Genomic DNA, 23,204 nt, shown 5'->3' on the forward strand with positions numbered 1-23,204 from the left:
CAGTTGGGTTGTGCTGCGAGATGCAGTTTGTGGTCCCATTTTTACTACAGTAAGAAAGAAACATCAGCATTATATGTGGAGGGTGGAGGATGAGTCAAGTATTCTCAAAGACTGAGGAAAGAAGCTGCCCTGAAGTCTGGTGGTGCGGCAGCTGATACTTCTCTTGCCAGATGGCAGCCGGGTGAACAGGCCGTGGATGGGGTGGGTTTTGTCTTTTAGTATTCTTTGGGCTCTTCCAATATCACAGATGCTCGGTCGATGGTTATCAATGATGTTCTGGGAGTTTTTTTATCACCGGCTGTAGACACTCCCCATCCCAGTTTGTAATGTTTACTGTTTCCAATATTGCTCATCTGTAAAAGTTAACAAGAAGGGGACCAGGACTTTTGCCCTCTTAACTTTCCTTTAGAAATACAGCTGTTTATGATTCGACCTAGCGTCAATGATAAGACTTGACCAATCAGATGTGATTATGTAAAGGCTTAGTCAGGGACATCCATACATTTACAGGATGGCAAAAGGGTCAAAGCTAAAGAACTGGACCAAGTGTTGCTTATGTCAGCAGGGGAAGAAGGACGATCCAAAGTCTCCTCAGGCCAATGCTGCCGAAAGAGGAGATGAAAGGTATGTGAACTTGGCAGTGAATATTCCTGTTTCACTGTCTCCACGCACTAACAATCAAAGTTAGACCCGGCAAGACCTGCCAAAGGTGGTGGGATAGAGGACACCTTGAGGCAAAACAAGATATAAACAGAGGCTCCTGTTCAACAACATAAACGTACACAGAGCTGTAAGAGATGAACCGCAGCAGCTACTAGGATCACCGTAGAACCAGGATCCCACGAAAAAGGTCCAAAAGACAAAAACACTTGAGTGTCTCCTACGTGAGACTAAAGGAGGTGAGCTGAGAGGAGGCAACGACAGTGAATCAGAAAATAATTGAATGTGCATGAACACAAGAATTGAAGCATCACCCTTCCTGCTTAGATTGATGACATCTTATCATTATTAATTAATCTCACAATTTAACAACAAATGTATTATAATTATATAAAATTTCCATCCATAAATAAGGGCATCGACTACTCTTGGTCTGTATTTTATTAAACAACACCTATGTACAAATATATTGGTTACAGGACATCTCAACATGGTGTAAATGGCTTTGGGTGCATCTAGTACAAATATCCAAACTCCACTATGATACTGTAGGTATTCACACAACACTGAGTCAACACACTTGTGAATTTCAAGCATTTTCAATATATATATTTTTTAAAATCAAAGCTCTCCATTTGATTGTACTCTACTAATCTAACTGATCCATCAAATGAGACATTCCATCACGACTTTAGTTAAGACGGTGGTCCTAATGCAGCCATGTAAACCTTTAAACTGAGGCTTCAAACCCAACACATTCAAAGTACAATCATGCAGCTCCCTGAGAGGTTATACCGTCTTACAATTTTGGCAGCCAGTCCTTGGTCAGAGGTAAAGGAGTAGAGTTCATGTGTTACACCATTTCACCATCGACTCTCCTTTTCAAAGAGATCATGCCGAGTGTTAGGAAAGAGCCTCCGTCCACAGATGCTCCTCTAGTCATAGGCAGTCTCTGCACAGTGCCACCTGGCCGATACGATAGTCTCTGCAGGGGCAGAGGCGCTGGTATTTGGCACCGGATCCGGCACAGCTGAACAGCAGCGGATCCTGCTGCAGGCCACATTCAGCATGCTCTGCTGAGAAGGCAGGGAAGAGGTGGTTCATCTCCGACTCCAGTCCGTCACACTGGAGCTCCAGCCTGGAGACAAAGACAGAAGAGGAGGACACAGATTAGGATGCAACTATAAAGACTTTTAAAGGTTATTTTTCCACTAATGCACCACAGTAATATGATTCATATTACTGTTACAGTGCTGCCCCTTGAGATTTGACAGGAAAAGGGTGAGCTTTGGTCTTCCTCTGTAGTTTGTGCTGCTGCATCATTTTGAAACTAGATGTGCTAATGAGCCGTGACGCTGTGGAGAGGGAAAGTTACTGAAACCAATTTATTATTTTGCAGAATGAGCAACTCAAAAAGTCCAGAATTTATCAAGAAGTAATCAACAGTGTGGATGGTGCATTGGTCAATGTACTGTACATCACTATCACGGCTGTAAAGTTGACTTGATAATGGTGAATGGACTTTTTCACCCTCTCACCGATTCATACACTGATGGCAGAGGCTGCCATACAAACTGCCCATCAGGATCTAATCTATATGCTAAATCCACTCTCTCTCTCTCACACACACACACACACACACACACACACACACACACACACACACACACACACACACACACACACACACACACACACACACACACACACACACACACACACACACACACACACACACTTCGGCAGCAATTTGGGGTTCAGCATATTGTCAGAGTACACTTCGCAATGCTGAATGGAGAAGCCGGGGATTGAACCGCCGATCTTCCGATTAGTGGGCGACCTGCTCAACCCCTGAGAAACAGCCGCCCCATGTGCACCCAAAAATCTGTTTTTTCAATTAAAAAAAACAAAAACAAAAAACATATACATATATATATATATACTGTATATATATAATAAATAATGGTTTGGGGCCAAATTGTTCGTCAGTCAATTGTCAGTCAACAAAGTATCCCTCATCTTACGCGCTGAAGGCCTCCTTAATGTTGATGAAACGATACAAGGCAGGTTCACAGATGAGTCCTGCACTCTGGCACGCCTTCACACACGACTGGCCCTCCAGCGAAGCCAAAAGGCGCAGAGCGCTGAGGGGTGGCCAGGACGAGTAGGAGCTGGCGTTGGCGGCCCAGGTTAGGATGCTGGAGTTCGGCAGGAGGACGAAAGGACCGGGAGCGCTGCTCAGCCAGGACGAGTTCACTGGAGGAAACGGAGCTTCAGGGGAACAGAAGTCCTGCAGGTGAAAAGACAAAGAGACCCAGATCAGAAATATGTTCCGTGTTATATTGCAAACACTTTGACCTGTCATCCAAAATAAACTCCACACTCTGACAAATCATGCATTCAGCTCTGGTACACGTGGTGTGGACAGCTGATAGAGGAAACAATAAAAGAACCGTTATGATACAGAGCTGCTTATCAGAGCTGACAAGTCCTCGTCAATCTTCTAGGAAATGATATGAATGCAGTTATGCCACCCAATAACAGATGATGTTTGGAGGCAGAATTAGGCTCTGGTGAGAGGCCTGATTAGTTTCCCCCTCCAGCTGGGGCTATTCATAAGACCCAGGTAATAACATTGCTTTGACATGTCCCACTGGCCTCCAGACCCGTTTATTAAAACAGGCTCCCAGCACCCGCAGGCAATAACTAGGCTTCCGATCTCTCCATCTCTGCTGCTCTTCCACTCCTGAACACAAGACAGCATCTGTGACACACACACACACACACACACACACACACACACACACACACACACACACACACACACACACACACACACACACACACACACACACACACACACACACACACACACACACACACACACGGAACGGGGCAAGGTTAAGAGACAGGGATGGATAGCAGGGGCGTGTGGAGATGCTACTGTTTGGAATTATCTTTTTTTTTTTATTAATAAAAACAAGTTTCTTTTTAATGTGTGCATGTATTGTGTTTTGAATGTGGGGCTTGTGAGGAAATGATATAAATGTTATAATTATATGTTGTTAATACTACTCTGAGTCATCAAAGTCAGACAATGTCCAATCCTACACATAAGGAACAATGAACATCTGACACAAACCTGGGTTGTATTTCTGGTACCTTGAAGCTGAAGCAGCAAAATGGAATTCAGCCATCACTAATCTTATCACACACACCTGTGCTTTTCCTCCTTAAATATGCCTATAAAACAAACATTCATGTCTTCAATCAATCAAGCTTTTACATTGGCTATGAGCATTCATTCCATTTCACTGGAGCCACCATTTGCCATTGACCTGCCACATAGTGGGGAAAGATGACCTCATCTGTAGGTTTCATGTTCAACCAATTCAGATCTATGTTGTCCAGTTGGATCAATCTCCTGCTGTAACGGGTCAGCGGGGTCATTGTCATTCTGAACCACGACATACAAATGGACGACGCCACGGACCGTCACGAGAAATCGTCCTCACTGATTGTTTTTCACAAACATCTCTAAATGTGTGTGACCTCCACCAGCGTGTCTCTGGAGCCAAATGAGAAAAGTCGATCAAGTGACTCCGCTGCTACGGGGACACAACAAAACAAATGTGTGCCATCACGGCATCATCCAGACAACGTTTACAGGGGAAGAGACTGAGCTGTCATCAGAGTTGATTGTAAAAGGGACAGATGACGAGGAGAGGTTCAGTCACAGGGCAGACAAACGAGGGTAAAAAGTTTTAAGTGACTTGAGAAGTTAGAAATAAACTTGAAAATGGTGGGAGAGAAGTTTAAGAAAAGCGAGAGAGGAGAGTCTGCTGGGAGTCTGACAATGTACATGCCAGACGGGCAGTGTGTGTGTGTGTGTGTGTGTGTGAGTGACAGCTTGGGAAGTGATGGTGTCACATTCCTTCAACCTGCCACGGAAAGACACTACAGCAACCATCCCATGACGGATGTACCAGAAGACAACAACATCTGTACAAAGACAGTATAAAATGTGTGTAAATGAACGGGGCGTTATACAGACGGACAGGTAACTTGTTGATAAATGTCCGGCCTTAAATACAGTTCAATAAGATCGCTTCCTGAACAGGTTTCACATTCAGCAGATGGATTTTGAAATCTCTAAAATCACACAGCTGCGATCATAAAGTCCTGCGTTGGTGCGTTCGATTGACGGCTTTCACACCAGCTCAAACAAACCAGACAGTTTGTTTGAGCTGAACCAAACAGGTTCATTCACTTTGGATTTCAGTAAAATGCACAATAAAATGATATCTTAATGATGGACTCATTTACATTTTCATGTGCATAAAAGGTTGGATAACTCGTCCGTTTTTTAAGTGCGAGTATTATTTTTCTCTTTCATCGCCATCCTCGAGGACCATCATTGCGAAAAATGAGTCACCGTGCTCGTCTATTGAACTCGCAGCTGCCGCCGGCAAAGAATTTAATAACCGACCCAGGCAGCGTGGCCGAGGGATACGCATTGTGGCTATAAGTAAATAAGAAAGCCCAGAAAAGGATTTTTCTCAATAGAAGTTCAGTTTATTAGTTGAATTCAATGGCTCTATGAAGGCTTTAATGAGAAGAGACCTCTAAATCCTCGTGCTGCTTCTGTTCTTAAAGCTATCATCATTTATCCAGCCGACATTTCCTGGAACTTGTGAAAACGTTTGCTTGAATTCCTCCAAACAGAGAATTAAATGAATACAGACACCGGCACCCTTTAGACTAAAAACGCAACCATGAAGGTAAGCAGGGGGACAAAAGGTGCTTCAGGTACTTCATGAAATAAAATGGATTGGCCGAGGAACAAGGACCCAGCATGCCAAAGAAGATCTATTCCTCTCTCCTGTCAACAAAGAAGGTGAGCCGCCTCACAATGAAGACCGAATGAGCGGAGGTGAATACACTTCTCCTTCGTACCGCTTAATTGGCCTCATTCATATTCCGTCCTATTGTGTTTACCACCAGCGACGCACATCTGTTGAAATGGGGAGACTGTGGACGTTTGGAAAAGCTGATGTTTTGTAAGAAGGCCTAAAGTGTATTTTCAGGCCTGTTAAAATCGTAGAAATTAACTGAAACCACTGCCAAGCCGCAGCCTAGCAACCTATTTACTTTATATGTAATTATTACCTCCGCCGTGACGGCAGTCGGACAACTGTGGTTTGTGTTCGTTCAGACATTACAGCAGCAGCCGTTGCAGACACACACCTGGCGGAGATCTGCCCTCTACTGAGTGCACCTTCCTGGTTTGAAAAGTGTTTGGAACAGCTGCATTCTATGTTCAAACTGTCAATAAAAGATATACTGTAAAAACACATACTACACATACTACTACTACTATTTAACCTAAACTCCCTTTGTAGTGATGATTAAAATGGTAATTTAGTAAGATTATTTGTTCACTAAGCTGCTATAGTTTATTGCACTGCACGTCTTCTCTTATAATGAGCCACATTGAGCCAGGCACAAGCAGCTGAACAATAAATCTGGTTTTTATTTCTGTGTTTTATTCACACCACCAAACTATGACCAACCTGATCTGCTATGATGCAACAAATGCAGCGGGAAATATTTTCTCTTGCATCACTATGACTTTACCCAGCATGCCTGCTGGCTTGGTTGAGTTTTGAGACCCACCTGGTTCTGAATGTAGGCGTGAACTCTTTCAAGCATCCCCTCACAGGTGTACTCATAGGGCAAGAAGGGCTCCACCTGCAAGCACAGATGTTCACACAGATGAAGAAACAGTGGGGCTGTGTGTGTGTGTGTGTGTGTGTGTGTGTGTGTGTGTGTGTGTGTGTGTGTGTGTGAAATAAGAAATTATAATTACAGGAACAGAGCATCTGATAGTTAATCAAAGCTGACATATTCATTAGCGTGATTGTGAGAGGCTTATATCATGCCACACATTAAAATCAATGACCTAATACATCACAGGCGACAGCTATGAAAACTGATTTCATTATGTGTAGTGACGACCACATCAAAACGTCAAACAATGGATTCAACTGAAAGCAGAGCACAGGTCATCCAGTACTGAGGGGGCTGATGTTTTTCTGCATTGTTCGTCCTCTGGGTGCCGTTATCAGTGTTGCTGTTACAGCCTGTCACTCGTTGTCTGACAGGAAATAGATTGTAATTCACAGAGACACCGATCAATAGCGCTCCAGTGTTTTATGCTATCTGTGAAACAGGAAGACGTTCTGCTGGTGCTGTAGGAACATGACTGCAGTTTAATGTCTTTGGATGTAAGCTGGGTTATATTTCTGTCATCACTACGTTTCAAAAATATTATATTTTGATGATTTCAATTACTATGAATATATCGGTGTACATTCTCAGCTCAGGAAGTGATTGAATGAATCTCTCCCATGGTACCTGAAGTGAGATCTCATTGTTTACTATCAGGCCATTGAAGCACTCAGGCTTTTAAACTGATCGATGGTTCCTTTTAGTGTTGTGTTCCTTTTAGCACTCTCCTATTACTTTATTTCATCTGAGTTTAATGAAATGTATCTGGCACTTCATCAGATATTTCGCAATGCAATTTGCCTCTTGGGCATATTTATATATTAGAATCTGAGCGAGAGAGAAAAACAATGTTTCATCGAGGGCGATTTGAATTCAGCAGCGTAACACTTTTTTTAAATGACTTATACATTAACTGACTGCATTGCTGTGCCACAAAAAAATCAAATGAATGCGAGCAACATCCATCATTTCATGCCATCATCGATCAACAACTTGAGCAGCAATATGTGTTGCGTGAAGAACATTATGTGATTTGAGTAGATATGATATTCGTAAACAAGGATGCATCTCATTCAACTTAAACATTTCATCACATACAACTCCTATTATCCAAATACTACAGAAGTTGAAGGAAAGCTTCGTTATTTCGAGAAAAGCGCTTATTTGTTGTCATACGAAGATTGACTCTCATGTTTGTACTGTAAATACAAAGCTACAGCTAGCAGTGCGTTAGCTTAGCTTAGCACAAAGAGTGGACACGGAGGGAAACACAGCTAGCCTGGTTCTGTCTTCTTGCCTACCAGCAACTCTAAAGCTGACTAATTAACATGTTATATCTTGGTTGTTCAATTAGTACAAAGACAAAAGTGTAATCAAAGTGACCAGTTGCCAGGCAACCATTGGAGACAGGAAGTGACTGCTCTCAGCCAAGAAACAGTCCGACGCACAGCATAATTTAATTAGTGAGCTTTAGAGGTGCAGATTTGTATTATTTGCACTCTGTGTGTTAAGCTAAGCTAAGCTAAGCTAAGCTAAGCGAAGCTAACCAGCTTCTAGTGATCAATAAATCTCCTCCTCTAACTCTCAGTAAGAGAGCGGCTCTCACAAAATGTCACACTTTTTGATGCTCTGTTTATAGGTATTATCTATACTGTGAAAATGTGAAATTCAACCGAGATTACAAATCGTAATTATTTTACAACAGTGTCTGAATTAAATACACATGTACGCATCAGGTATGCTCATCACGATGATGGGAAATGAAGCAGCTCTTCCTTTCATCTAATCCTTTAAAATGAAGGGGACACTTGCCCAGTCAGCCTTTGTGATTAGTATTGTTTTTCCTTTCACTAGGATCCACTTCTCAAGCACTTACCAGCGCCACAAGTGGTACTTCATTTGGCCTCTATCAGCAGGACACACAAGGTCTATTTAACGAACCTGGCAGGTAGAGAGGAACACATGCATCTTGGCACTGCGAGAGGCGGCTGCTCGGTGTTGTTCTGGCGACAGATTGAGCACAGCGTGATTGATTAATATGATCTGCTGCGGACAATGCTTTTCTGTCTGTAGGGCTGGCCTCTGGAAGGTTGCCATGTAAACCCAGGTGTGGGCGCAGACTACCTCCTGAGTCGCATAATATCTCAAGCAATTAGCAGCACGGAGAGGGGAGAGCGGGCCAGCTAAGCATCGCGCTGTAATGCAGGAAGCCATGATGAAGAGGTCTATTAAAGGCTGAGGGCTGCAAAAGTGGGTCACGCCAGGCTTTAAAGAAAACTATTATAATCATTATGCAGCGGTGTACTGTGGTAGACGATAGTACTATCGGGCCATTATTTTTGTTGCTGATCTTGGATGGTAAACATCAACACATTAACATACGTTGATTCTTATGATCTCACGGATGGTCGCCTCAAACTCTTCAGAGTTATTGAAGTCGATGGTGATGACATGCGGCCGGCCAATGTACTGCTCTGCATAAGGATGCTGCGAGGACACCTGGGCAGGAATAAATGGGATGTATTATTCCCAGTCACAATAAAACAAGTGAAGTCAAGATCTGTGTACTTAATATTTACATGCTTGTATAAGTGCCTTCATCGTTATGGCCAAGATGAAAATAAGAGCATCTACCTTCCTGGAGGTGGGCTTCCCTCTGAAGAAGTCATGATTGAGAGAGCTGTGAGACGGATTGAACTTGGGTTGTAGGAAGATGCAGCCATTGGCTATGGCCTCCAGAGGGGCGGGACCTTCGTAGGGGAAGCCGAACCCAATGAACAGCTTGACAGGAAAATAAAAAGGAGATCATGAGTGTGCTCATACACAGGTTCAACACACACATTTTCTGAGATCACGAAAGCCTCAGTGATGTTCCTACCTTGGCTTTTCTGAGGAGCTGCTGCAGCTCCTGCTGAGGCAGCAGACCGTGGTTCTTAACAAAGGCAGGCACCTCTGGAGGACGCTGTGTCTCATAGTAGACCGTCCCATGGACCTCCATGTAGCGATGCAGAATGGCCAGGAACTTTTCCTTTCCCTTTGAAACACACAGCATGAGCTGAAAACTTACAAATGGACACTGTGGAGTTACTGCTTTATCATTGCAAACACTGCTACAAGGGTGGGACTAGTGTTTTCAGTGCACCAGATCCCTATTGGTTGGTTTTAGCCTTTGATTGCTCACTTTGTGTTTGGCAATATGGTTGCAATGCCAACACTGTGTGAAGTTTTCCCTGCAGCACCGACTTGTGTCCGGTTGACTTAATTGAATAGATTCATCAGTGTTACACACAACAGCTCTTGAAAGGGCAGAGGAGAAAAGCCCAAAGGTGTTGGGGAGGGCAATAGTATCACCCCAGCCTGAACAAAAGTAGTGGTGAATGGAAATGAGGCAAGCAGTTAAAATGAGCCGAGTCAGCGTTTGTAAGCTTGTTTATAAATGTCATTTCAATGGAGATGAAATCACACTGTCTAGCTTACATTCATGGATTCATGCGAGTTACAATGAATTTCAATGATGACCAAATTTATAGTGAAAAGGAAAGAATGACAAACTTTGTTTTAGTAACAGATTTAGATGTTGGGAGATATTTTTTTATATTTTAAATACCTTTCTGCACAATAAAGTTCTGTTTCCTGAACTGACATTCAAAAGTTAGGCTCTGATTAATTCATGCCAACACAACTGAAGAGAATTATATACATTTTTTGGCAACAAAAAGCAGAGTAGAAGTCTTTTTTTGTTTTTTGCTATTCGAAAAATCAATAATGCCAGTGAAAAGCAGGTGCACTTACTTGAAGCTGTGGGAATCCATCAATGATGAATCATGGGATGATGAATGTAGAAAAGTACAGGGTGAGAAGAGGAGGGCAGTGGAGTAGTGAGAAGCAGGTATAGAGGAAAAGACAGAATATGACATCAAGTATTCGTCCTTTTTCCTCCTTTTACCTTTACAGATACCAAATCTCTCATGTGGAACTCAAAACCTCAAAAGGTGGAGGAAGAGGCTGCTCTCATCGAGGGGGGATTCACTGTCTGGAGAGACCCCAACACTACCGGCTTCACGGTGCAAATCTGTCGGATGCGCGAATGTTACACTGCAGCTCAAGTTGTTCAGAGAAACGGGGAATGTTGTGTTGGAACAAAGCTGCAGTCAGTGAAGTGAACCAACCCTTGTGGGAGGCTGCAGCACACTTCAAAGTTACAGCAAGAACGAGACATCTTGCCAGCAGCTCGAAGGGAAAATTTACTCTCCAAACAAAAGCGATTGTTCCTCTACCGTCACACGTCAGGACAGGTTCCCGGAGGACTAACTTGTAACATCTAGTGGGGGTTGTGCAGGTTTGATTAGGAAAGTGACATTCAGAAGTTCTCCAAACTTCATCTTGATTTTATCAAATTCTCGGAAGCTCATGAATGCAACAACTATAACATGCGATAGATCTGTCAATGTTGTGTGTCGGGGTATAATAACTCCCTGAAAGCAGAAGTTTTTAAAGTACGGCGCTGTGTTCCCCCTCGAGACAACAGCGGAGCTTTGGGGAGCATAAACAGGAGTTACAATTTTACCTGTGGGCTTTACTTGAGCTCTGTTTTTAGCCTATATTTATAGTTTTTTCGTCCAGTACAAAGTGCTGTATTTGAAGCTTTAGGAATTGATTTCTAAGGAGGCTGTAACAAAAACACCAAACACTACACTGTTTAACATAAGCTGAACAAAAGTACACGGCAATTTGTATTGAATTGAGAGGCATCTAAGAAATCACACAATATGAGATAGACCGTGCATTGTTACTTTTAAAGTCACCAAATCACACAAAGCATTATAGATTAGAGGTTCTCCTCCAATCACAAATTAAAAACATGCAACAGAGCGTTTTGCCGGGGACACTGACCTTCCACATGCTGGCTTCTTTGCCGTACACAACGGCCATGTTGTTAACCTTGTTCCGCTGAATGTTCAGCCTCTCCGTCTCATTCAGCTCCTCCGCCACAAAACCCATAAAGGAGTTATCTGGAGTGTGGGCTGCCAAGGATAAACAAAGCAACCGGCAACACGACCGTAAATGTCCAATTTCATGTCTCAAAGAAAAGAAAGACTGAACTAAAGGACGCGGAGTGGAGATCCAGGCTGCTGTGCGTCCAGAGAATACAGAACGAAGGGACAACTGCGGGGACTCTGAGAAGCTGAAATGTGTTTTTTTATATGAATAATTGTTCCATTGATTTGTAAAACATTGCCACCGATAACCTTTTAAATAAACAGCACAATGTATTTGCATACGCATCAATTGTCTGGTTGACTTTTGTTGCACAGCAAGAACGAAGTGAAACAACTTTACAAAACACTTTCCTCACCCTCATCTTTGCTATAGTTTTAAAATTGAAAGACTTTTGGATTGCAGCTTTAAAGTGCCACAGCTTACAACTGTCAGCATACAAAACAACACGATGAATGGCAGCGCACACAAAGGAAGTCGACGACAGCAGGGAGCTATCAAGTGGGAAGGTAGAAGAAACGGTATTTCCAGTCAATTCTACCTCGAGGTGAAAGCTTGCACAGTTTCGGGCTCTGTGATGAAAGCATGGTGGAAGCAGCGGGGCTGCCGATTGTCGCTGATTTAATGGGAGACGACGCAAACAGCTGAAGTTTCTCCTGTCACCAATTTCACCAAATGTGCCCTGAATGCTTGTGTTTTTTCCCCGAGCGTGTCTCTTCTGTCTCTGCTCGCCGGTTACCGTCTGGAGACAATCTGCTCGTACTTCCAGTCACACGAACACGCGCACGTATCACGTTTTTGATCTCATCTGTGAGAATTATGCAGATCAGTTCACTTCAGCAAAGAGACAATCTGTCTGAGAGGAATGAAAGCCCACATACGGAACATGGTCATGTACTGCCGGCCGTGAAGGTTCCAGTAGCCCCAGTTGGTCCTGTAGCCGTGCAGAGTGGCGTACTCCTCGTGGTTGTAAGCGGGCTCCGTGCCGAAGGTGTCAATCACTCGGATGTGGCACCTGGGACAAAAGGAGAATTAGGCTGCGCGAAAATGAGATCACAGTTGTCTTTCAAATAAAACTCATTGCTCCTAGCTCGGTTCATTCCACATAGCACATATATGCAGGCACAGCATTGGAAATTGACAGATCCATTTGTTTCTGAGCGTGACTAGCTGCCACTCTGGTGTGGTTTTTTCCCCAGAGAACCAGAACAGGCATATTATAGCACCAGCGTTGCACCAGTTCTGCTACAATAAGAACAAGTAACTGCATGTAAAGCTTTTCTTGAGAAGAAAATGTTTTGGCTGTACTTCCGACAGGATTTGGCGAAAGTTTGATATTCCAACTAATAATGTATCAGCTCATCTCTACTCACTGTATGTTTACATTTTCCGTCGCTCCGGCCTAATTGTTTCCCACCTGCTTTTAACCAAGTACCGCCCTAAAGTGCTGTGATTGACTGGGAGTTAAGTGCTGTGATTGGCCATCTACACCGGGCAGACCTGCTCACTGGTCACTCAGCGCCACAGTAAGTCACATGTTGATAACTCGCCGATGAAGCACTTTGGAAATCGAAGAGGAGCCCAGAGGTTTCCAGACTATTTCACACGAGAGATTGACAGCCATGAAAGATGGCATCCTCATTTTGAGGAATAAGAGTTCATTTCAGCACGATGACTGTCTTGTTGTCAGACTGGTGGTTCGTAAAGCTGTCAGTGGTGATGGATATCAACGTCCGCCGCCAGTCCCTCCTCACTGAGCCGAGCTTTCCAGCCTCAAGGTGAGACGTCTGAGGCTTAAATCACAGCCAACACACGGCCCTCCGCTGGAACAGATCATGATGCAGCCTGGACAAGTCTGAGATGGATTTGAGTCAAACACTTGGACGAATCTCTGAAATACATTTGAAGGAGATGCTAAACTCTCTTGCAGTGCGTGAGACTGGAAAACGTTCTCTCTGATAATATGAAGGCAACGCTTCAGCAGGGAATAGATTACACTCCTTCGACAGCATCAACACGGAAACATCTTCAAAGATCTTCAAAGTGATGAAGCCTGCACCTGGTTGATGAATCACTGTGTAAAGAGGCCAGATTGAATGCCCCATAAGGGAGAGTTTTGCTGATGAACAGTAAAGTTTCCGGCCCAGTGTCCACCAGTCTGTAACACCAGCCAGTCAATAAGCCAATAGTTAAGTATTTCAGCAATAAGGCAATTACTGGAAACAAGAAATGAATGCAACAAACAATGCACTTACATCAAGGGAAACAATTGGGAATGACAAGACACACTCATAAGAGAGAGCGAGAGCGAGAATAAAACTGACTTGTGCTTCCTCAGGGACAGACCCATGTGCTGCTTCATTTGCTGCAAGCCGTGGTAGTCGGTGTAGATGAGGTCAAAGGGCAGAGGTCCTGTCAGAGGACAGTTTCCTCTTCCTGGAGGGACCCCCAAAAACCTGCAAACAGGTCAGATGGGATTTTACTGTCGAACTGAGCCAAACAGTGTGCACAGCGGCATACAACAACAATCTCTGTAATCCCAACGAAGAGATGAAGCACACAAACGTAAAGGGGAAAAAGAAAGAAAGAGAGAATTGAAATACTCATTGCACAGTAATGACAGAGGCTGATCCATGTGTGGACTATGTCAATATACACTGCCTATATACAGGGATGGGTCAAATGCAGAGAAAAATGTCCCCCTTAAAGGGATCAATATAGTATAATAAAATAAAACAAATTTAAATAAAAATGAGGTGCACACATTCATGCTCCCCAGAGATTGAACTGTAATAACTTTCATCCTCAGACTCTCCATTGTGCACCACATTTATTTTGTTTTCCACATAAGGGGCACATGATATTCTTTCATATTCATTCTATGACAATGTGAGCTTGCAAGTCAGAGAAGAGTCAGTGGATGTGCAGATCTGTAAAGTACTCTGCGGTGTACGAAATGCAGTTTACTTGATGTCAAGACAATACAACAAGGGGCAGTTTGTAAAATCTTAATATGATAACACAGCTCTGAGGGACCAGACACAAAAACTGACTTTTACTGCGATACATTTCCATTTCCTTTGACAGAAAATGAAATGAAGATGTGAGAAACTTAGCCTTGGTTTATATCCAGCCACGTCTCCTGCAGCTTTCTCAATGTGGAACTGAACAAATTACAGGCAAAAGAAAAGGTCCTGGATGTTGATATATATATATTTTTTAAAACATAACGTAAACTGTCTGTGATCAAAGGAGTTCATATCAAAAAAGAGCTCTGTCAAGGCTTTGTATTAAGTCTCATATTACAAAGAAAAGCAAACCAAAACCAACTCTGTCAAGAATGGAGATCAAACCACAGGAAGCAGTGAAGAAAAGACCGTCTTTAGTCACTGTGCTGGAAAATAGAACAGCTTTCAGTGTTGTCGAACTGCATCCACTTCAAGAAAGTTTTACAGCGGGCCTCTGACCTCACACTGTACTCCCTCTTTCTCTCGCTGCTACACACACACACACACACACACACACACACACACACACACACACACACACACACACACACACACACACACACACACACACACACACACACACACACACACACACACACACACACACACACACACAACGAGAGCCTGTATTGATCTTTCTTTGGACAGTGAACATGTTCAGTCAGCACCGCGGCCTTTGGAAACAGACATAGCGGCCGGTTCCCCTACAGCAGATGGGATAATGAGCAAGAGTGTGTCAGCCGCCGGTGCTTTAAACTGCGGATTCATCAGTCAAGTCAAAAGGTGTGCAGGCAATTCAGCGCTTACACAAACAAAAATGTTCTTCTTCTTCTTCTTCTTCTTCTTTTATCTGCTATCTACTATGGCCGCGTTTTAGGGTTATTGCAGGTAAAAAGAATATTATAACGCAGCCATAAATTTGCAAGATTATAAAGTTTCATATTTATGAGGAATAATTCTGAAAGATAGTGGATAGTGAACAGTGGATAGTAAATAGTTGTATTGTGATAAGGATGACATCTGAGAAAAGTAAAAACGAACAACTTCTATCTTTGATGACACTTTAATCCAGCACAGTGAAGAAGGCATGACCCTGAACACACTGCTTTCCTATAGTTCCACACTGAGGCTCTGAAGGGACCAACTCACTGTGTCAGTTTGAAGGGAAAACAACACAGAAAAGGCCCCCAACATATCTGCTTGTGTTGAACCACAGATTAGGGTGAATTATGTCCTTAGAGTTTGTCGGGGAGAGGGATGTCCAGAATACTCTGCTGAGCCTGCTGCTGCGACCCGATGGATGGATGGATGGATGGATGATGGAGAGTCTGCTCCGAATGTTTTGCATTCAGCGGCTCACGTGAGCGTCGTGTTTCACGGCGTCATCTGTGGTGCGATGAGGTTGATTGATCCTGGCAAAGTAAAGCAATGTGCTACCTTAACATCCCCTCCCATTGTTTGTCATTACCACAGTTTTGCACTCTTCATTTTACACATTTACACACGTTTTTTCCCATTAATGTATGAGACTTTATAATCTCAAAAATGTGCTTGTAAATTTGCCACAGGTGAAACTCACCTGCACATGCTAAAGATACCTTTTGTGAAAAATGTATTATGTCTTTCAGCCACATATGTGGTTTTACTGTCCAGTTGTGTGTCTGTGTGTTTCGGGTTGAATTATTGGCTGTATAGCCTCTCACGGGTAAATGTGAGAGCAGATGTATTGCAGTGACTGTACGCGACTCTGCTCCTCACTGATCCACTGAAGCTGCTGCTGTTCAGAGGTTTAATCGGATATATGCAAATCCGGGCAAACTTTATTAAAGGAAGAGTGCACACAGGGATTAAAGTGCATTAAGGAGCCAGGAGTCTGGAAATGGGAGGACACACATATGTAACACACAAGCACACGTTCATTATAAAGTACGCATACACAAGCACAAACAACTCCATCTCTGTCATTCGCAGATGCACACGCAGGCTGGCATTATTTCATCTTTTTATCATTATCAACAAATCCCATAAAAAGACAACAACCAGCAATGAATGTATCCGTACTAACAAGAACTGTGGCCATGAGTTACAGCTCCATTGTCCTCTAAAAACGATTAAACACACATAAAAGAGCCATGCTCGTCTATATTGGTATATTGGTGTTGTCTGGTCGACTGTGATGAACGTGTAGTTTATTCCTCTCAGCAGGATAAACACGTCCGTGAGCACGCTCGGCCATGTCAACAAGACAGAGCTGCTCTTCAAATCTTAAAAATGCAATAACAGAGTTGTTTCAGAAGAGATCACACTGGCCACGTCCTGTAGAATGAAGGATTATGTCACTGTGTGTGTACAATTGTGTTTTGAACAGGTTTTGGACGACGCTGGATCTGGCTCTTAAACATAAGCTCAGGCACAATTTCTCTGTTTCACAGCTGGCTACTGGCACCATTGCAGCTCACCAGTTTGGGGAAAAGGGAGAGAGTCAGACAAAAGAGCGTTGGAGACCCCTTAGTCACTGCATTACAGGGTGCACATGTCCAACAGTGAGGGGAATTGGCTGAGGCAGATTTACAGGTACATACGAGGGCAGCAAGGCGGCCTCGCCGTGAGAGGGGAACGACAGAGAGGAGAGCTGATGTGTGTGAAGCCGGCCTGCCAGAGGGAACAGAGTCTGGCATGCTGGTCGACCCCTTGAGACTGCAGGATAACAGGAGAGAAGAACTCAGACGTCGACGCTGTTGTGATCAGAGACAGCCGACGGGCCACTTTGGTGCGCAGCATGGCTCCATCTCAGCTCGCAAATGGTCGCTATGACAGCCTTTCTTTATGTTAATGTGAGGAGTAACTTGTGCTCATTATCTTCTATATATGTGCATTTAAGAGGAGTAAGCTCAGATGTTATTCTGCTTTTGTGTTGTCAGCAGCTCATTTGTCTTCTGTCTTCATTTTTTTTGAAGCACTTTCTGAGCTGTCAACATCACAAGAGCGCCTCATTTTCTTAAAGTGCAGTAAACAAAGTCCTAAAATAACTATTTTGAGTGAGTAGGGAATCTGTGGGAAAATTGGTTTAAACCTGTCGGTGAAAATTTGTAAAAACTAAAAGACTGAGCTGCATCACGTGATGTGATTCACTACCCATCAGCCTCTGCTGGCTGTTAAATTTCGTTTTACGATTGTCACGTGCTCGCCCACTGACCAATCACAGCACACTCTGCACCTAGCGGGAAAGCTACAGATGAACACTGAGCGGCATGCAATGCTGACGTCATTATAGGCCGGCTAGCAGCCGCTGACACGTCAAAGAATACGCCCAACATGTCAAACTAAAGATGTCATTGGTTGAACACTATGACAATCAACAATATCGTCCCCATTCACTTTAATCTGCAGTGGCTGCAGGTGAGAGTCTGCAGGCCTCTGGCTCTGTTCTTACCTAGAGACACAGAGGTGAGATCTGATTGGATAAAAGCTCTACTTAAAACAAGCTGCACTGGAAGCAGAGCAACTGATGAAGACAGTAGCTGTGCAATGAGAAAATATTTTTATAAATTATAATACATGTAGTGCATTTAAGAAAAATTATTAAATTATAAAATAGATATATATATATATATTTTTAAATATACCGGTATATAGCTTTGTGATTCTGTTTAGGCCAGCAGAGAAGGCCTTGCAGGCCCTGACGGCCCGCCACTGTGGAAAGAGGAAAGACTGTGACCTGTTTGTTCACAGACGGCACCTCAGCGGAGCATCTGCAGGATCTGGAGTGGACAAGACTGGCTGAAGGCGGGATGTGTGAGCATAACTGATTTGGCTTCACTGAGCCAAAGTGAATACTCAGTGAAGCCATCGCAGAGAATGAAGGTTGCCAATTAGAGGCAATTATGTGATGCAAACCAACAGCTTGACTCCCGCCAGAGCTAAGCTCCCGTTGTGACTAATCTGTCTGTCGGAGAAAATGCTAAACTCTCCTGTCCACGTAAGAACCACAGCGGGCGGTTTCGTGGGAAGCCTGGGTCGGAAAGTGAAGAGCAGGAAATGTAAACAGATACAAGCCCGAGGGAATCTGTCGGAGCACAACCCACATAATGATCCGTCAATTTGATAGCGCGTGGGAGAGTAAGGGATGGAGAGAAATGTTCCCTTTTTATGTTCGCTCATCGTCACAGGAAAGGGATTCATGGATGTTCAGCATCTACCATTAACTGGCCAATTGAAGATGGCCATGAAAAGAGTGCGATATGTACACTGGGTTGTGCTTCGAGGGGAGAGAGACTACGGTCTGAGCCTGATATAAAGCCTCCGATTTCAGCTTTCCATTATATTTTCTCTGAGGCTGAACATTTCATTTCCTCATGAATAAAGACCAATAACAGCCCTAATGGAACCCACAGCACACTTATATAAATGTACAAAATCCATACAAATCTCTCAATAAAGTCCATCTCTCGCTCTGCCGTGGCATGATGACCTTAATGCACACACACATGAACACACAAGGACATGTACTATAGACATCTGTTGGAAAGTACTGGCCCTAACCATGGACGATGTTTCTTTGCGAGTCTTCAGCACTTTTTGAAACATTTCTGATGGTATTCCCAATGGGGTCAGTCTGCAGTGAGTCCATACGCCATGACACCAATTAGTGGGGTAAATAATAGCACGGTTAGCGGAAGCATTCTCACTGCGGCGACTTACCCACCTCACTGACCTCCCGGGTCTACGATTGTCAAGGCAGCTTTTCTTCACACGTTTGAGATCAACGGGCAGCTCAAACTCATCAATGCCCTTACCTCTCGCATACAGCAATGGATACAATGCTCAATAACAAGCGGCCATTATCATCAGCCAGTCTGCCTCGGCTTCACGTCGCCCGCTGGCAGAAAAATAAATCGACAGAAAATCCCATCTTGTTCACGGTCATTTTCCTGACCAGCCAGCGTGAAGCTGAGAAAATGTCCGAGACAGGACCGGACCCGTCTGAACTCTCGCACCTCGACAGCGTGACAATCAATAGTATTTTTAGATGTAACCATCTCGTCGGCCTGACTGGATGGCACTTTGTGCAAACACGTGTGTGAGTGTGTGCGTCAACTGGTAGAAGCACTCGTGTTCGTGATGGCAAGCGAGAAGCCCGTTATCAGTCTGCAGTGGGCGAGCTGCGGCAGGAAGGAGCTGCACAAACTGTAGAGATGCTGTCAAGCCCTCAGGCTGAAACAGCACTCTGCAGGAGGGAGAGATAGCTTATCTGTGTGGCCGAAGGTGATCGAAAACGGTGCGTGAGCAACTGCTCCCTCGCCGAGTGCGCAGAATGGACAACAAAGCATTTTTATTCAACAATAAATAATCCGAATAAATCACAAACCAACGGATGATTCCTGCACCGATGCCCCCACAGAATCTCACATTAAATATGGATGTGAGAAACATCGCCACACAAAGCTGAGTATTGTACATTGACTGCAGCAGTTCTGCCTACAGCTTGGAAAACAACATGATCAGGGAGGAATAAATCAAATCTAAACTCACCCGTGCAGCTCCTTGAGAGAAAGCGAGATCTTGAGGTTGTGTCCCAGCACATGGAGGGCTGTGAGGATGTCGGCCCACTGCACCATCTCGCCCAGAGGACCCCCCTTCAGCACTTTGGGACTGAACACATCCCCGGACTCCTCTGTCAGAAAGCCCACATGAACTAGAATCTGAATGCAGAATGAAAAAAAAAAAAATCAAGAGAAGAGTGCAGCGCACGCCAGCATTGTGTTCTGTTAATGCAACGTGGGCATTTTTGTTGAACCCTTTCTGCGCTTGTTATTGTCGAGAACAAGTCATTATTTCCATCATTCTTTTAGATTTTTAGATCCGGACAATCTCTAGTTTTGTGGGAGCAACTTTCACAAATGCTTTAAAGGACTCAAATGGGAATAATTTCAAATATTTGTCATGGATCGGTGATGTCAAATTTGAAATATAATTGAGTTTCCAATGAAAGCGAGAAAGCAGAGTGACAGCAAAGCCACACTCTGCAATTCTGAAGAATTACAATCAACTGTGCACGGAGTTGAAATGAAAATTGACTTGCGGAGAGCTAATTGATATGCAGAACGATGCACCAGCGGTTTAATTGCTGATGGGGAAGGATGGAACTTCCAGGCTGTTAAATATGTAATGAAATTAGATTTTTTCTTTTTCTTGAAAAAAACGTTCCATTTTATTCATCTGCTAGACCACACATTTATTCAACTATTTGTTTAAAGGCGTGACTTCCACAGCTGTTCAGACATACAGTCGTTCTCCTGTCCTTAGTCCAAATGGCAAACAGAAAAAAAACAAATATGCTGTCAAATTTCCCTTGAACAATATTAAAAAGACTTTCCTCATGTTTCACTGACTGGTCTGTATGTATCCGACTCGGCTAAATTGGTTTTCAAATGGGTGCTTTTCACACTTAAAAGCCAATAACTAGAAACTTGTCCATCATTTTTTTTTTTCAGTTCTGATACCAATACATTACAAAATGTCTTCTCCCACAGCGCTGACACAATGGTGTGTGAGCCACAAAGCTGTTCAGCCTGCAGCGCTGTCCACATGTATGAGTCCCACGTGTCAGATGTAAAACTCACCGCCCGAACAACCATGACAAATCTGGTCGGGCAGATTTCTCCGTTTAGTGAAGGAGGGGAAGGGAATAGCTTATTCAATTTGATCAAAATAGAAAATATACAGTGCTCACATACAGTACAAATACTGTTACAAGTCCTCCTGAAGGTTCAAATGTAATGCCGTTTACCCTTGCAGTCCAAATTAAACAAAGGTTTGTGTTTGACAGCAGCTGGCAGGCTGAGAACAAGTCTTGTGTCGAAAATCTGTTTTACCCAGAAATAGTGTCTCACTCCTGTTGACTTTTTTCCCATACCGGCACCAGCAGGAGAACCAGAGACAAAGTAAACAAGCTGTGGCTGTAGCTTCCCAGCCTTGGGCAGATAGTTTGTTTCTGGCGGCGGTACCGAAGAGTAAGGACGGCACCAGCATCATTCTAAATGGATCCAAGTGACGATTGCAGGGATGTTTACAGTACATGTCGTTTAATGAACTGAGCGGTATAATTAGCTACCCAGCCTGCAGACTGACATCCGCATTGCACTTTACCCCGCCATCATGTTCAAGTCATTGTGCTTCCATTTAAGAGTACAACCTGATGAAACCAACACAATACTGACGATTCATAACTCAAACATCACAAAGATACCAGGTAAAGAGCATTAAGGGCTGAATATGGGTTATAAAGTCTCAGAACAGGAAGTAGAAAAAACAGACAAGCTGGCAGGATACGTAAGGATAAAGCATCTCTCTTCTCTACAAATCTTTCTATTTCTGTTTCAGCGATTGAAGCCGAGCCTGCAGGGTCTGGTTAATGGACAGTAGCTGTTACTGTCAAACACACCCTTACAATAGACGGAGCCCTCTGCCCAGTCGGGAAGAAGCAGGCATTTTGGAAGAGTGGATTGTTCTTAACAGAACGGCCTTTGATTTATCCAACTGAAAACGTTAAAACACACGCCAGGATACTGTCAGCTTGTTTACACAAAGCAAAACGCTACAAATGAATGTCTATTATTATCCCTTTTGTTTCCTTAAAGCTTTTTGAGTCTTAAGCCGGTTTTCTGATAAATACAGTCGTCCGCCTCTTCACTATTAGAATGAAACATAATGACACTGGTCTTAATCAATATACTCCTTTGAGACATGCATGTCGATGAGTCACATGTGAGACATGAATGCGACTTCAAGCTAAAGAAACATGAAATGCCCCAGTACAGGTAAGGTTGTGTTTTTATACATATGAAATGATAGGTTTACTGTACATTTCCTCCCTGCAGTGCTGTTAGCATGTGTTGAGTATACAGTATATTTCTATAGGGTGCTGACTTTGATAACTGAATTTATCACTTAAAAGAGCGACGTAATTAACCACAATATGGAGCTCACCCTGTCAATAACTGCGTTCGCTGAGTAAATATCAAATTTGGGATTTGTGGCTTGCCGTTTTCTTGCCTTGAGTTTGGCATTTTGGCCATTGCAAACTTGATTTTTGGCCGTTGCCATGTCGTTTATTTACAACCACAATTGACGCAAGTACAACCCAACGCTGAATTAGACATTTCTTGGCAATCAAAATTCATGAACAGAAAACATACTGTGAAAGGGCTTAAATTCAAAGACAAAAACACTGACAACTCCTCAACCGGACAACGCTGCAGTAGCCACCTGTCAATCACAAGGTCGCCAATCCCTAAAGCATACGCTGCATGTTTAATTGACTCTAAATGGGACTCCATAACAAATCCAGTGAGAAGTAGGGTCAGTTTCTCACAGACTTCTATACAATCAGACTTATAACCAGAGGAATCGAAAGTTTAAGGCACTTCCTCGTTGGCTTAACTTGTCAGACTCGGAGGTTTGCCGTCAGACATGAAGGTCTCCATCGTTTCAATGACTGAATGTCTCATCTATTGCTCACCTATCGCGTGGGTATAAACATAGTGTGTTGCTACGATGATGCTGTTATGCGCGCCAACATTTTTGTTCGACAGCGTAAATGATCCCACGTGTCAGGCAGTGGAACCTCATGTTGTATATCAATGTGGGTGTAGAGTGCATAGGGTGGAGAACAGCACTCAAAGCTGCACACATTCTGGTGGCGCTATGTCAAATACATATACCGTACTCTGGGGGTCTGAAACTAAA

General features: G+C 43.5%; 1 protein-coding gene across 1 annotated transcript in view; it reads right to left on the reverse strand.

Annotated features, from left to right (window-relative positions):
* Positions 1-1,599: 1,599 nt before the first annotated feature.
* Positions 1,600-23,204, reverse strand: part of mgat5b (alpha-1,6-mannosylglycoprotein 6-beta-N-acetylglucosaminyltransferase B) — a gene marked incomplete at its 3' end in the record, with an annotated part of 39,831 nt that continues 18,226 nt past the window's right edge. Inside the window, exons 8-17 of the mRNA XM_079282082.1 lie at positions 19,989-20,158; positions 13,773-13,904; positions 12,330-12,463; positions 11,344-11,474; positions 9,329-9,484; positions 9,085-9,231; positions 8,833-8,949; positions 6,337-6,411; positions 2,685-2,950; positions 1,600-1,798 (exon numbers count right to left, since the gene is read on the reverse strand). Coding sequence (XP_079138208.1) covers positions 1,600-1,798; positions 2,685-2,950; positions 6,337-6,411; positions 8,833-8,949; positions 9,085-9,231; positions 9,329-9,484; positions 11,344-11,474; positions 12,330-12,463; positions 13,773-13,904; positions 19,989-20,158 — 1,527 coding nt within the window. The remainder of the gene's footprint in view (positions 1,799-2,684; positions 2,951-6,336; positions 6,412-8,832; positions 8,950-9,084; positions 9,232-9,328; positions 9,485-11,343; positions 11,475-12,329; positions 12,464-13,772; positions 13,905-19,988; positions 20,159-23,204) is intronic.

Source organism: Melanostigma gelatinosum, assembly GCF_949748355.1.
Source record: "Melanostigma gelatinosum genome assembly, chromosome: 13".
Lineage (NCBI taxonomy): Eukaryota > Metazoa > Chordata > Actinopteri > Perciformes > Zoarcidae > Melanostigma > Melanostigma gelatinosum.